At 40.2% G+C, this 16616-nt stretch overlaps 2 protein-coding genes across 11 annotated transcripts in view; one reads left to right on the top strand and one right to left on the bottom strand.

Moving 5' to 3' along the window:
* The window catches only part of MFSD8 (major facilitator superfamily domain containing 8), a 49268-nt gene extending 37083 nt beyond the window's left edge, over nucleotides 1–12185 (bottom strand). The window contains exons 1-2 of the mRNA XM_049885358.1: nucleotides 12026–12185; nucleotides 857–948 (exon numbers count right to left, since the gene is read on the bottom strand). Coding sequence (XP_049741315.1) covers nucleotides 857–948; nucleotides 12026–12090 — 157 coding nt within the window. The 5' untranslated portion in view covers nucleotides 12091–12185. The remainder of the gene's footprint in view (nucleotides 1–856; nucleotides 949–12025) is intronic.
* A 123-nt stretch (nucleotides 12186–12308) lies between these two features.
* Nucleotides 12309–16616, top strand: part of ABHD18 (abhydrolase domain containing 18) — a 52946-nt gene continuing 48638 nt past the window's right edge. For 4 of the 10 annotated variants that reach the window (XM_049885352.1, XM_049885351.1, XM_049885343.1 and 1 more), the window contains exon 1: nucleotides 12309–12590. The gene's annotated coding sequence lies outside the window, so the exon portion shown is untranslated. Of the gene's footprint in view, nucleotides 15297–15381; nucleotides 15436–16492; nucleotides 16532–16616 lie in introns of those variants that run through there. The other 6 variants (XM_049885353.1, XM_049885348.1, XM_049885345.1 and 3 more) reach the window with 5 other exon arrangements.

Raw genomic sequence — 16616 nt, 5'->3', positions numbered from 1 at the left:
GCCGAGCTGCCGTTACTGAAAAAATTTGACCAAAGATTCTATAGCAGAATTCTGATCAAAAGGGAAAAAATGCAGAACAGAATTTCCAATTATCATGGACTCTAGGCTTTCTAGAGTCATAGAGGCTGGGTGAACCCCTGAAGCTATTGCCTTGGCATAATCTTTAAACCTTAAACCAAAAATATCCCCTGAAATCTTCTCAAAACCAAACAATAATTTAGCTTAACTAGTAAGAAATGTCTGCCTTGAGCATTATGCTCTTTTAGGAACGATATGTATAGGATCGAAATGACAACAGCAACTGAAAAGATTAAACAATAACTTTAGGGGGCAGCAAGTTTATATTAACGGGGGAAGAGCAACTCAGAAAAGGAGGGTTAGAATGCTTGTAGAACTAAAGGAATGTAATCAGTGTCACTGAAGTATACATGTAGAAACTGTCGAATTGGTATATATTTTGCTGTGTACTTTCTCAACAACAACAAAATAAATAAAATTAAAAAAATTTAGGGCCTATAGACTGAGAGGGCCAAAACATAGAAAAAAAAAATTAATCACCTCAAACATTCCTTTAAAAATTATCACTGTTTTAATAATCATTATTTATTTTCATTCCTTATCCTTTTTAACATGCTAATGACATATAGATATTAATATTTTTAAACATTTTTCTCATAAAATTTTACTTTTTAGTGACTACATATTCAAAAATATTAGTTATTTAAAATATATCAAGATATACAAACTAAGACTCATGCATTTTACTGTTTGCATGTTATATGCCAATAAAAAATGAGGTTAAACATATAACACTTTATATAAAATTTTAAAATTATGTATAATTTCTAATACTTACCTACACTGCTGAGAAACATAGTAAGATACAGAACCCTTATAGACCTCCATCGGCTCTTATAGTGCTCTTCCGTTTCTATAACATCCCATTCTCTAGATGTAAAGATAAAAAAAGTAGTATAATTTTATTTTATTACGTATGGATTGTTAAATGGCACAATCTTATCTTTCTCTCTCCTAAAATCATAAGACGATATGATCCACCCACTGCCTCTGAGTCAATTCCAACTCATAGTGACCCTATAGGACAGAACAGAACTTCCCCATAGGGTTTCCAAGGTTGTAATCTTTTTGGAAGAAGACTGCTACATATTTCTCCCACAAAGCAGCTGGTGGGTTCTAACCGCCACCAACCTTTAGGTTAGCAATGGAGCGCATTAACCACGACACAACCAGGGCTTCTTCATATGATAGTGAGATTACTAATTTGGGATTTTTACTGCAATAATTCATCTATGAATAAGCCTTATTCTTTAAAAGTGTTTCCATGTACTGTATTTATGCATCATTTTACATAGAAACTTGGTAGAAAGAAGAAAAATGTTGCCAAAATAGATTTATTAATCAAGAGTGTTGAAATCTGTTAAACTGACAATCAAAATGAATAAAGTATATCATCATAAATCAAGTAAACTAGCTACAATAACTAGATCACTGCCATGTGGGATATACAGCTGTTGTTGCTGTTAGGTGCCATTGTGTCAGTTCTACTTTATAGTGACCCTACGGACAATAGAATCAAACACCGTCTGGTCCTGCACCATCCTCACGATCATTGCTATGTTTGAGCCCACTGTTGCAGCCACTGTATCAATTCATCTCTTTCAGGGTCTCCCTCCTTTTTGACCCTCTACTTTACCAAGCATGCTGTCCTTCTCCAGGGACTGGTCCCTCCTGATAACATGTCCAAAATACATGAGACGAAGTCTCACCATCCTCGCTTCTAAGGAGCATTCTGGCTGTACTTCTTCCAAGACCGATTTGTTCATTTGTTTGTCCTTCTGGCAATCCATGGCATAGTCAGTATTCTTCACCAGCACCATAATTCGAAGGTGTCAATTCTTCTTCAGTCTTCTTCATTCATTTCGCATACATATGAGGCAACTGAAAATACCATGGCTTTGGTCAGGCCCACCTTAGTCCTCAAAGTGACATTCTTGTGGGCTTTTAACGCAGATTTGCCCAGCACAATACATCGTCTGATTTACTGACTGCCGCTTCCATAGATGTTGATTGTGGATCCAAGCAAAATGAAATCCATGACAACTTCAATATTTTCTCCGTTTAAAATGATGTTGTTTATTGGTCCAGTTCTAAGCATTTCTGTTCTCTTCATGTTGAGGTACAATCCACACTGAAGGCTGTAAAAAAACCTTAATCTTCATTAGTAAGTGCTTCAAGTCCTCTTTACTTTCAGCAAGCAAGGTTGTGTCTTTTACATAACGCAGGTTGCTTATGAGTCTTCCTCCAATGCTAATGCCCCACTCTTCTTCATACAGTCCAGCTTCTTGGATTATCTGCTCAGGATACAGATGAATAAGTATACCGGTATTCTTTCTCTCTTCATTCGATGCTTCCTGTGTCATTCAGTATTTTGCCCATAGAATCCTGAATATTGTAACTTGTGGCTTTAATTTTTTCTTCAGTTCTTTCAGCTTAAGAAATGCCAAGCATGTTCTTCCCTTTTGGTTTTCCATCTCCAGGTTTTTCCACATTTCATTATAATACTTTGTCTTCTCGAGCTGCCTTTTGAAATCTTCTGTTCAGCTCTTTTACTTCATCATTTCTACTATTCACTTTAGCTACTCTAATTTCAAGGGCAAATTTCAGAGTCTCTTCTGACATCTGTTGCTCAGTATACAGATGAATAAGTATGGTGAAAGGACACAACCCTGACTCACACCTTTCCCGACTTTAAACCACACAGTATCCCCTTGTCCTGTTTGAACAACTGCCTCTTGGTCTATGTACAGGTTTCTCATAAGCACAATTAAGTGTCCTGGAATTTCCACTCTTTGCAATGTTACCCATAATTTGTTATGATCCACACAGTTGAATGCCTTTGCCAGTCAATAAAACACAGGTAAACATCTTTCTGGTATTCTCTGCTTTCAGCCGAGATCCATCTGACATCAGCAATGATATCCTTTGTTCCACATCCTCTTCGAATCTGGCTTGAACTTCTGGCAGTTCCCTGTCAATTTTGGTACAGTGACTCTGCTTCTTCCATCTTCTTTGGATGCTTCCTGTGTCATTCAATATTTGCCTGTTAAAACAAAAACAAAAACAAAACAAACAAAAAACCAAACCTGTTGCTGTCGTGTCAATTCTGACTCACAGTGACCCTCTAATTCTTCAATATTACAACTTGAGGCTTGAAATTTTTCTTCAGTCCTTTCAGTTTGAGAACTGCCAGCATGTTCTTCCCTTTTGGTTTTCTAACTCCAGGTCTTTGCACACTTCATTATAATACTTTGTCTTCTCGAGCTGCTCTTTGAAATCCTCGTTCAGCTCTTTTACTTCATCAGTTCTTCCATTCGCTTTAGCTACTCTATGTTCAAAAGCAAGTTTCAGAATCTTTCTGACATCATTTCAGTCTTTTTCTTTCCTGTCTTTTTAATGATCTTTTGCTTTTTTCACGTGTGACGTCCTTGATGTCATCCCACAACTCATCTGGTCTTCAGTCATTAGAGTCCAATGCATCAAATATATTCTTGAGATGGCTTCTAAATTCAGGTGGGGTATACTCAAGATTGTACTTTGGCTCTCATGGACTTGTTTTCATTTTCTTCAGCTTCAACTTGAATGTGCAGATGAGCAATTGGTGTTTTGTTCTGCAGTTGGCCCCTGGCCTTGTTCTGACTGATGATATTGAGCTTCTCCATTGTCTCTCTCCACAGATATAGTCGATGTTATTCTTGTGTATTCCATCTGGTAAGGTCCATGCGTATTGTTGTTGATGTTGTAGGTGCCGTCAAGTTGGTTCTATCAATGCATCCTCATAGTGACCTTATGTACAACAGAACAAAACACTCCCTGGTCCTGTGCCATCCTCATAATCATTGCCATGTTTGAGCCCATTGTTGCAGCCATATTTATAGTGATCATTCAGGTTGTTGAAAAAAGGTATTTATGATGAATAAGTCCTTGCTCTTGTAAAATTCTATCAATAATCTCTGGCATTGTTTCAACTACCAAGGCCATATTTTCCAACTACCAATGCTTCTTCGTTTCCAACTTTTGCATTCCAACCACTAGTAATTATCAATGCATCCTGATTGCATGTTTAATTTCAGACTACAGAAGTTGGTAAGAAACTTGAATTTTTTTCACCTTTGGCATTAGTGGTTGGTGTGTAAATTTAAATAAAAGTTGTATTCATTGGTCTTCCTTGTAGGCATGTGGAAATTATCCTATCACTGACAACACTGTACTTCAGGATAGATCTTGAAATGTTCTTTTTGACAATGAATGTAACGCTATTCCTCTTCAGTTTGTCATTCCCAGCATAGCAGACCATATGATTGTCTGATTCATAATGGCTAACACCAGTCGGCTGCAGCTCTCTAATGCTAGGATATCAAACTTTATGCATTTTATTTCATGGAATGAGTGGTGGGGGATATACAGTTATTACGTATTAAAAGGTAATCATTATTATTAAAAGGTAATCATTCATTATTACGAACATGCTCCATTTGAGGACAACAAATGAACTTTACCTCAGTTAATGTAGAAGTGACATTAGGAAGGCTTAATGTGACCTAAGACATTTCTAGCCCTGGGACCTACTGTAACACTTGCCTTTGCTCCAAAGTGTGTTACCAGTTCTACTAGCCAACCAAAGAGGAACCAAAGCCACTCCAGACTGGGCTGACCTAGACCAAGATCAGGTATGCTCTTGTTGTTGTTGTTAGGTGACATCAAGTCAGTTCTGACTCATAATGGCCCTATGTACAACAGAACGAAACATTGCCCCGGCCTGTGCCCTCCTCACAATCATTGCTATGTTTGAGCCCATTGTTGTAGCCACCGTGTCAATAGAGCCATTGTTTCAAGAACAAGTATATTAACTAGAAGTCCTGCCTCTTTCAGGTGATACATGAGTGCATGTACTCATTACATTTTCACATGTGTACAGAGAGTTAACAAATTTACCTCAATTTGAGCATTGTGTCTTCAAATAATTAAGACAAGCACAACAGGTTAAATGCCTTATGTTTCAAGTTTATTTTCTAAAATAGACCTTGTTGTTGTTGCAGTTGTTCGTTGCTATACAGTCTGCTCTGACTCTTGGAGACCCCATGTACAACAGAATGAAACATTGCTCGGTCCTGTGACATCTTCATAATCATCGGTATGCTTAAGTCGATTGTTGCAGCCACTGTGTCTTTTCAGTGCTTTCCAGCCTGGGTGGCTCATCTTCCAGCACTATACTGGACAATGTTCTGTTATGTTCCATAGCGTTTTCATTGGTTAATTTCTGAAAATACATCACCAGGCCTTTTTTCATAGTCTGTCCTAGATTGAAAGCTCTGCTGAGACTTGTCCATCGTGGGTGACCCTGCTGGTATTCAAAATACTGGTGGCATCGTTACCAAGGTCACAGTAATATGCAAGCCACCACAGCACAACTGACAGACAAGTGGTAGAAAAATAAACCTCAGAGCTGTGATATTAGTCTTCACAAAAGAAACCTATATTTCAAAGATGATGCAGTTGAGAGTGGTAGAAAAGGAAGAAGGGAAACCACATTTTTTTAGATCTACTATGTGTAAGGTATGGTATATACGATAGTTCCTGGTCTAATGTACAGAGAGTGCTTAATACTGTGTATGCCATTCCATAAAAACAAACCTTTAACTGTAGTGTTGTGAGCTGCTGTCAAGTCAGCCCTTGATTTATAACAACCCCATGACTACAGGACACAGCCTTTTTGATCCACAGAGCTTTAACTGCCTGATTTTTTGGATGCATATTGCCAGGCCTTTCTTCCTAGTCTGTAAGGTAGTATGCCTGAAGATACCTCAACACAGATGCCTATATTTTGAATTCAATATGCTGGAATCTAGAATACATAATGCAGATAATTAGATACCATAGTACTATTCAATCCCACAGTGCTGCATTCACATACAACTTTAAGGCACTAGGTTAGTATTATATTTTTAAAGAACTCTATTGGTCATCTACTGGTGCTGTAACAGAAATACCACAGGTGGATGGCTTTAACAAAGGGAAATTTATTTCCTCACAGTAAAGTACACTAAAAGTCCAAATTCAGGGTGTCAGCTCCAGGGGACATCTTTCTCTCTCTGTTGGCTCTGGAGGAAGATTCCTTGTCCTCAAACTTCCCCTGGTTGAGCAGCTTCTCATGTGCAGGGACCCTGGGTCCAAGGGACGTGTTCTGCTCCACGTGCTTTTTTCTTGGTGGTATGAGGTCCCCTACTCTCTACTTGCTTCCCTTTCCTTTAATCTCTTGAGAGATAAAAGATGGTGAGGGCCACACCCCAGGGAAACTCCCTCTACCTTGGATCAGGGAGGTGACCTGAGTAAGGGTGGTGTTACAATCCCACCCTAATCCTCTCAACATAAAATTACAATCATGAAATGGAGGACAACCACACAATACTGGGAATCAAGGCCTAATCAAGTTGATACACACACTTTTTAGCGGACATAATTCAATCCATGACAAGAACCCATTGTTATTTTCTGATGATCAGAAATTAAACTTACAATCGCTCACTAAGAACTATCATTAAAATCATCCTGAATAATTTCAAATAATTATTTTTGCTCATATCATATATAAGTTGGAAACCCTGGTAGTGTAGTGGTTAAGTGCTACGACTGGAAAAATCTGAGTATAGACCACGTGCTGCATAATATTCTTAAGTTAGTATTACGTTTCTAGGTGTGGTAACAGTGATGTGGTTGTGCAGAAGAATGTTTTTGTTTTCAGAAGACACAGGCTAAAGTACTTGGGATGAAGTGTCACAATGTCCACAAATTACTTTTGGATAGTTTGGCCAAAAAAAGGTAGGTGTAGATGCGTGTGTATGTGTGCGTGTCTGCGTATGATGAAACGGAGATTTAAGCAGTGTGGAAAGGGCTAACAACAGTTAATCACAAGGGCATACAGGTGTTCACTATACTGTTCTTTCGGCTTTTCCGTGGGCTTGAAATTTTTCAAAATAAAAAAATAAAATTTTAATTCTTCCTTATTTTTAATTAAAAAAGTAAAACTTTAGTGAAGAAATTTATTTTTCTACCATGCTAAATACAGTTGGAACAAAATATGTACTTATCCTTCAATCAAGTCACCGTTTTTATTAATTGTCTTAAGTTTGATGATTCAAAAGCAGTGTCACGTGGGTGAGGCTCCTTCCTTCTATCACCAGGGCAAGGAAGGAATTCTGCACTTCCAAGGTGATTCACTTAGTACTATTGATTATTTTGTATTACCACTACTGTATTCTGGCATTAGTTCTCCATTTGAGATTCTCCAAGTAAAATTGTAATGCTAGAGGGTTTTGTTCTGTTTAACATTTTCATTACAAATTACTATAACCCAAATGATGGCATACTTATCAAAATTTTAAGTAACTTAAAAACGAGGAGGGATACACAGTATACTGGAGTGAATTGATCACCAAAATAAATTGGATAAAATTTAATAAGATCAAATAAAAAATGCTGCATTTGGGTTCAGTAGTTCTAGTAGAAGATAAGATCTACTACAACAGATCTAATACAATGAAACTTGGACAAGCAGCAGTTGATTATTTGCAAAAAAGAAAAAAAACACTCTAGATTTCCCGAAGGACAATAAAATGACACTTTTACCAGAGAGAGCTTCAGTGGACTGCTGAAGAACAAAAAGAGCCCATATTCAAGGTGGATAACAACAGCATAATGGTGTAACAGTCATAGAAGAAACAAGAAGACAGAAATAAACCAAGAATATTCTGTAAAGACATGCTTTATAATTACAGAAACCCTACTATTATTTTTACACAGACTAGGCTAAAATTGAAGCACCCTGCTGATACAACAGTTAAGTTCTTGGCTGCTAACTGAAAGGTTGACAGTTTGAACCCATTTGGCAGTTCCTCAGGAGAAAGACCTGGCAATCTGCTTTTGCAAAGATTACAGCCAAAAAAACCATACGGGGCCGTTCTACTCTGTCACATGGGGTCGCTATAGTCAGAACTGACTGGATGGCACGCAACAACAACAGGCTAGAATTGCAAAGAAAATTTGCAAGCACCTGTACCACCAAACATTTTAGGATATTCAGAGGCAAAAAAGGTCAGCAAACTACAGCCTAGAGGTCAAGTCTGATCCACCGTTTCTGTATGGTACTTGAGCTAAGAATGTTTTTTTTATAGATCAATATTTGCAATCAATTTAATGATAGGAAACACTAATTTTGAATTCCAATTAAGTAAAATGTTACCCCCCGCAATTCTATTCTTCTCATTAATAGACCTGTATTAATGGTCTATTAATTAGCCTTGGTGGTGCAGTGGTTAAGAGCCACAGTTGCTAACCAGAAGGTCGGCACTTCAAATCCACCAGCCACTCCTTGGAAACCATATGTGGGCAGTTCTACTCTGTCTTACAGGGTCACTATGAGTCCGAATCGACTTGATGGCACAGAACAACAATCTCTCTGGAAAACAGTCAAGAGCCAGGAAGAAGTCTTCTGAGAAATCCAAATATCACAAAGTCCATATGCGCAAGCTCAGGCACTTCATTCACAAGGGAGATTAGCCCTCAGTCAGAGTCTCACATTGTAACTACACACAATTCTGTTAAGCATATACACACGGTTTTCAAGTGTACAGTAGACTAGAAGCCCCAAAATGAAATTAGAAGAGGGATTGCTGACAACTATAACAATAACAAAATATGAAAGTCAGAAACAGAATAGGCACAAAAAACTAAAAAACAGACATAAAACATGAAAAGTATAGCAGTGTAGAATCAATTATTATAAAAGCAAATAGTCTCAAGTTCCTCAATAAGCCCTGAAGACATCAATCTACATACTACAACATTTTTCAGTACTGATATTCATTTTAATGATCTTGAGTAATCACGTAAAGATTGCATTCTGTATATTCTGTTTAGTAAATCAGGGACCAGAGAAATACATTATCCAAAGGGTTTCAAATAAAATTGTGAAAATAAAGATTTGTAGCTTAAGGGAAACAAATGTGAAAAAACTAGCATTGTCCCAGACAGCGGTAGTATAACTATGTATTTATTATTTACTTGATATAATTATTGTATGTCTCAAATAAAATGACGCTGAAATCCATTTTCCTAAAAGGTAAAACTACATATCTAATTGTGTGGTAAAAGACAGACTGTAACAATTCTAGACCATTGCCCATAAATAAATTAGCATCAAAATAAACAGAATTACAAGGGTCAAAATCTGGCATGTTTGATCTTCACATGCAGAAAAATCAAACAGGATCCATGCCTCACACCATATACAAAAACAAATTAAAAATGGATTAAGGACCTAAATGTGCAAACTAAAACTATAAAATTCTTAGATGAAAAAGCAACAGCAATGCTCTCAGGCCTAGTTTTTTAACAATGAATTATCTAATACGATAAAAGCATAAACAGCAAAATACAAAATAAATAAATGAGACTTCATAAAAATTAAAACTTCTCTTCATCAAAAGACTTAGTCAAAAAAGTAAAAAGACAAGCTACCAACTGGGAGAATATCTTCAGAAACCATATATCTGACAAGAACCTAATAATCAAAACATATGTAAAACTTCAGCAACTTAACAAAAATACAAATAAACTAACCATAAAGTGGGCAAAGGACTTGAATAGACATTTCACTGAAGAAGATATTCAAATGGCCACCAATCACATGAAAAGATGCTCAGCCATCAGAGAGATGCAAATCAAAACCACAATGAGATGGCTTTGGAAACCCTGGTAACATAGTGGTTAAGAGCTACGGCTGCTAACCAAATGTTCGGCAGTTCAAATCTACCAGGAGCTCCTTGGAAACTGTATGGGGCAGTTCTACTCTGTCTTACAGGGTCGCTACGAGCCGGAATTGACTCGACGGCAATGGGTTAAGATGGCTTATACAAAAATAGAAAACAACAAATATTGGGGAGGATGTGGGGAAATTGGAACTCTTACCCATTGCCGGTGGGAATTCAAAATAGTACAGCCAATGTGGAAAACAGTGTGGTGGTTCCTCAAAAACTAAAAATAGAACTACCAAATGACTGAGCAATTCTACTCCAAGGTATATACACGAAAGGCTTGAAAACAGAGACTCAGAGACTTGTATACCAATGTTCATTGCAGAACTATTCACAATAGCCAAAAGATAGATACAACCTAAATGTCCACCAACAGAGTGGATAAACCAAATGTGGTACATACATACAATAGAATACTACTCATCCAGTAGGAGAAATGAAGTCTTGATACATGCTACAATATGGCTGGAACTGGAAGACATTATGCTGAGTGAAATAAGCCAATCACAAAAGCACAAATATTGTAGGACCTCAATTATATAAAAAGACAAATGTACAGAGAACAAAGTTTATTAGTGGTTACCAGGAGTGGGAGGGAGGGGGAAAGGGTGGGTTAACTGTGATGGAAATATTGCATTAATCAAGCGTACGGTTGTGCAGCCAATTTTTGTAATGGCTGTCAATAAATTGCACACCTGTGAAAAGCTGTGTGATAGATATATTTACAACAATGACAAAAATAAAAAAAAAAAAAAAGAAAGAGTAGGTGCTGAGTCTGATTACATGCAACCAAAAACCTCATGGGATGTGGTTTTTTGGTTTGGAGGTTTAGAGTCATGGTTTCATGGGACATCCCACTTAGTTGGCCTAATAACATGTTTAGTGCCTATGTTCTACCTCCTACTCCTTCCTGGGGTCTTAAAAGCTTGCAAGTGGCCATCTAAGGAACAACAATTGGTGTCTATTTGTCTGGGCCAGAGGAAGGAGCAGAGTCAGGAACAGGAAGAGGAAATAGAATGTGTGGCTCTATTTGCCTCCATGAACCAGTTTTACCTCCTTTGTCATGAGACCAGAACTGGATGGCACCCAGCTACCATTACTGAACATTTTGATCAAAGAGTCTACAGAGAAATCCTGATGAAAAGGGGGGAAAATGCGGAATAGCATTTCAAATGCTGACAGACTCCAGACTTCCTAGAGCAATGAAGGTTGGATGAACCCCTGAAACTACTGCCCTGAGAAAATATTTAAACTGGAAACCAAAAATATTCCCTGAAGTCTTCTTAAAACCAAACAATAGTTTAGCTTAACTAGTTTAAAAAAAAAAAAAAGTCTGCCTTGAGCATCAAGCTCTTTTAAGAACTATAAATATGGGATCAAATTAAAATAGACGGGAAACTTAGTGAGCAGTGAATTTGCACTAATGGGGAAGGAACAACTCAGAAAAAGATAGTGAGAATGGTTACACTAACTCAGAGAATGTAATCGATGCCACTAAATGGTACATGTACCAACTGTTGTGTATATTCTCAACAACAAAATAAAATTATATTAAAAAAATCTGGCACGTCATCCCTTAAATGCTTAAAAATTAGTTTTTATTTATACATTTGGCATAGGACAAAGGTGAACCCACTTTAAACAGGTTTACTTGATAACAAAGTATCTAGAAGTCAGCAAGCAATTGGGTAGGTCAGTACTATAGATTAAAACCATTATTTTGGAACCTTAGTGAAATGTGGACAGTAAGTGGCCAGCTGTAAAAGGCCAATTACAAAAAGCAGTGGCTTGGGTGCCGCAACAATGTCAAAGTACGTGTCAAACAGGCGGCTAAACAAACAAACCCAAACCCGTTGCTGTCGAGTCGATTCCGACTCAGAAGCGGCTACGGCTTCTCCAACATCTGCACAAGAGCGGGTGGGCTCGCAGCGCAGCGCCGCGCCGCGCCGCACGCCGTCCGACGCCCTCTCCAGCACTGGGAGCGCACTTTCCGGGCTTGCACGACCCACCTCCCGCTCGCAATACCCCGGCACCACACGGGCAGTGAGAGTTTGATCCGGTGAGCTGACGCCCGGAAAAGGGCCAATCTCAACAGCGTGGGGAGAGTGAGGGACCTTCCATCAACATCCGCTCACCTGCTTCCGGGTGTGCGGTCGCCTAAGAGCGGCTCCTCTTCAGCCTCAGTCTCCAGGCTCGCCATAGTTACAATCCCCACGGGGTGGCGCGCGCCCAACTCTCGCGACACCTCCTTCTACACTAGGCAGCTTGAAGCTGTCAGACAAACCTGGAAGTGCGCGTGCGCGCCCGGTTCCCAAAAGTGAGCGGGGCGCCCCGAGGTCAGAGGCGGAGTTACGCGGAGGCCAAGCGGTGTGCGGCGGGGAGGGGCCGGGGGCGGGGCCGCCGCTGCGGACCGGGGCCTGTTCTAGTCCCTGTGTTCCTCCTTTGGTTTCATCTCCCCGCCGTCCTTCGCTCGAGGGAGAGCGGTGGCGGGCCCGGGGCGTGTTCAAGCGGTCGCCCCGCCCCCTCGGGGTCGTCCGCGTGTCTCGGCTTCGCTTCTCCTGCCACTCACGTCCGTTGCTGGAGAGGCTGCGGCGGCAGCGAGTGGGGCGCGGAGGGAACACAAGTCCCGAGAGCCCTGGGAGCGGCGGCGCTCGGAGGCTAGGCCGACTCCGCAGCAGGCGCCCACCGGGCGGACAGTGAGTAAGTTGCCGGCCTAGGCCCGGCTTCCCGCTCTTCTTCGCTCGGGGAGGAAGGGACTGGGGAGCGGGACGAGGCCGGGGACGCGGCGGTCCCGGAGCGCAGGGCGAGGCTGGAGGTGTGAGGCGAAGTCCGGGCTGCGTTCCCGCGGGTTGAGGTGAGGTGGGCGTGCGGACGGTCGCTTCCCGCTGTGGAAGGCGGCGGCGATCGCGCGTCCTCGCCCTCTTGCTCGGCTGACTGCAGAGGCACCTAACCGTGGCGCTTTCTCAGCGCCAGGGCTGAAGGTGGGCTTCGGCCTCTCTAACCTGCTGGACCCACGTTCTGCACTCGGCTGCGCCGGCTGCGGTCTCAGCCTTGGAAGATGCTTCTCAGCGGAGCCTGAGGCAGAAAACCTGGAGTAGAAAAGGCACAGCACCTGCAATGACCAGCTGCTTTCATTAGGGAAGATGACATTTTTAGAAAATATGAGCGTTTTTTTTTTTTCCCATATCTCGATGCTGTTCCTTTCCTGATGCTTCATTATTAACTTCTTACCTCTACAACAAGTAGGCTTTAGCTGTTAGTGGCAGTACTCATCGTGTCGCGTAGTTACTGTTTTATTAGTGCTAGATACGTTCTGATGTGATTTCATTCGATCACAACTGTCCTATGAGGTAGGTAAAGCAGACACATTTCTATTTTACAGAGAACTAAGGTCCTGAGAAGTTAATAATTTACCCACAGTCACTCGGTGTGGAAGTGACAGAGTTGGGATTCAAACTCAGTTCTCAGTGAATATTTTTCAGCACTTACTCTATGCCAGGTCCTGTAGTAGGTATATATTGTGTGTGGCATAGTATGCCATCACCTCTGATCTTTGTTTCCTTTGTGATCTTGTGTGTATCAGGCACGTTTCACTGGTGAACAGCTAAACTTGAAATCTGTTTTCTATTAGCTGAGAATCATCTTCTGATACAGATCTGACATTTTGTACTTGGATTGAGTCTTGCAAATTCATCTGTAACAACTCAAAAAAACACATCAGATTTCCTGTGATTGATTCCAAGGAGGTACATGGGTAGAAAACAGTATTTTCTTGCCATAGCTTTGCACAAAGCTTTACTATGTCTTGGCTGTCTTCTCTTTTAATCCTTGGAGTCTAGCACAGCATATGGCACATAATGGGCAAAAGGACATTTAACCACTATAGCATCCACAGAGTGGTTGCTAGATAAATATATGTTGAATGTATGCTTATTGAATTACCTCTTTTCATCCTTATAGCAATCCTGTGAGGTGGGGATTGTCTCAAGTTCACAAGTAAATTGAAGTGCAGGGAGCTTAAATAACCTGCCTAGGGTTACCCAACTAACAAGAAACAGAGCTAAAATCCAAGAAACACAGGTCTCCTGACTTTACCACCAGGCTTCTTGTGAAAAGAATGACAAGAAGAATCTTTCCCCATATATCTTAAAAAAAAATCAAAACAGGTATTTCAATTTTTATGTAAATGAAGTAATTTGCTGTTATGTATTAGAGCAGATATTATTTCCCTTTTAGGTTAAGGCTTACTCAAGGTCACAGAGCTAGTGGAGGAATCCAGGTCTTCTAACACTGTTATTTTCCATTGCTGCTTCCAAGTGATGATTTCAGATCACAAATAAGCTCTGTGTATTATAATAGAAAAAAAATTTTTTTCCTGAGGAACACGCACAGATAGGATTCAAACAAAATCAACATTAAAAAATTAATAATATTTTTTTAAGCCCATGGAAAAGAGGAGCTAAGTTTGAAAAGAGAGTCTTTGCTGAATATTTCACACAAGGATATGAGACAGCCCACCTGTTGGATTTCCTTAGATGACTGCTCAGAATAGATATCCACCCCACAAATGAACAAATAGGTATTTTCTCCAATATAAGGTAAAAGGAATTAAATCTGTTGAGCTGGGGTAGTAGATTTTAACAGTAGATATCTAAACTCTTTCTCAGCTACTTAAACTTGTATTGAAAAGAAGCGATTTAAAAGTGGTTATAAAATAAAAAAAGGTCTGCTTTTTTGTAGGGTGAAGTTGTTGTACATGGTGGGGTTTTTTTTTTTTTCTTTATGCCTTTGAGATAGATACCAGCTATATGAGGAGTCCCTGGGTGGTGCAAATGGTTAAGTACTCCATTACTAACTGAAAGGTGGGCAGTTCATATCCATTCAGACACCTTGGAAGAAAGGCCTGGTAATCTGCTTCCCAGAGATCATAGCCATTGAGAGCCCTGTTGGGCATAGTTCTACTCTGAAACACATGGGGGTTGCCGTAAGTTGGAATTGATGTGGCAACTGCTTTTTTTTTTTTTAATTAATTTTTATTAAGCTTCAAGTGAACATTTACCATTCCAATCAGTCTGTGACATGTAGGTTTACATACATCATACTCCCTTCTCCCACTTCCTCTCCCCCTATTGAGTCAGCCCTTTCAGTCTCTCATTTCGTGCCAATTTTGCCATCTTCCCTCTCTCTCTATCTTCCCATCCCCCCTCCAGTCAAGAGTTGCCAACACAGTCTCCAGTGTCCACCTAATTTAATTGGCTCACTCTTCATCAGCATCTCTCTCCCCACCGCTGACCAGTCCTTTTCATGCCTGATGAGTTGTCTTCAGGGATGGTTCCTGTACTGTGCCATCAGAAGTTCTGGGGAACATTGTCTCTGGGATTCCTCTAGTCGCATTCATATCATTAGGTATGGTCTTTTTATGAGAATTTGGGGTCTGTATCCCATTGGCCTCCTGCTCCCTCAGGAGTTAATCTGTTGTGCTCCCTAGCAGGGCAGACATCGATTGTGGCCCGGCACCAACTAGTTCTTCTGGTCTCAGGATAAGGTAGGTCTCTGGTTCATGTGGCCCTTTCTGTCTCTTGGGTTCTTAGTTGTCGTGTGGCCTTGGTGTTCTTCCTTTGCCTTTGCTCCAGGTGGGTTGAGACCAATTGATGTATCTTAGATGGCCGCTTGTTGGCATTTAGGACCCCAGGCGGGTGGCAACTGCTTTTGTTTTTAGTATGAGGATACAGGTGCAGAAAAAAATTTAGGGTTGAATTGTTTAAATTCTGGGTACCAGAGTGATAGGAAATAAAAGTACTAGGTGGTATAATGGATACTGAGCACCACTTTAGCGATAGAGCTCATTTCTAGGAATGACTTGGCACCTTCTATTTTTATTTCACGTTGTTTTTCCCTTTCACATAGGTTACAGTCCTGTCAGTTTGGCTTCATCCATACTTCAAAAATGGGTCCTATTTCTGCAGAAACTCATCGGTGTCAGTCCAGACTGATGTGGGGGCTTTAAGTATCTGGCATGTTGGGGGAAACTTGAGTTGTTTCTGACAACTTTGTCTTTGCTCTTGGCTTGGATTATTTTCTGTCTTTGGTGGCACTGGATACCCTGAACCCAGCTAGTCCTGCCTAGAAGGAGCTATGTGTTAGAAGGTCCCAAAACACCTGGTCTTTCATATTGTTCTTGGGCTGAAATGGGATTTAAGAAGGACTATAGTGTCTTAACAGCAATGGGATGTAACCCCACCCTGCAGAGTTCACTGGAACCAGTTTTATAGTGAGCTGTCTGTGTTTTTGATTTGCCTTCTGTTCCTCATTGGTCAGGTTTACTGGCAGGGAAATACGGCAAGGAGTATGCTGGCTCTAGATTTGTAGAACCGACATTTCTGGCCCATAATATATGGAATTCAAGTTATTTGGGAAGCTTTTCCAGTGTAGAGTTTAAAATTAGGAATCACTAAGAAGTTTAGGTGCATGATACATATAATGTAGCGCTTTACAGAATATTTGAAAAATTCATTGTTTTCAGATCCTTTCTGCTTCCATTGCAACTTTCTACTTCTGTATGTTTTGTCTTCCTTTATTTTTATCTACTACTGACCTGGAAGAATATTACAGTTTAGGAAAATGGAATGTCTCATGAACAGGTTAGTACTTTTCTTCTTACAGTAAAATATGAGTGTTTGAATTTTTTTTTAAAAAACTAACGTGGAATCTGCCTATTGCTGTTGA

The sequence above is a fragment of the Elephas maximus genome, chromosome 5 (genome assembly GCF_024166365.1).
Source record: "Elephas maximus indicus isolate mEleMax1 chromosome 5, mEleMax1 primary haplotype, whole genome shotgun sequence".
Lineage (NCBI taxonomy): Eukaryota > Metazoa > Chordata > Mammalia > Proboscidea > Elephantidae > Elephas > Elephas maximus.
This window is presented reverse-complemented; position numbering and strand designations above follow the sequence as displayed.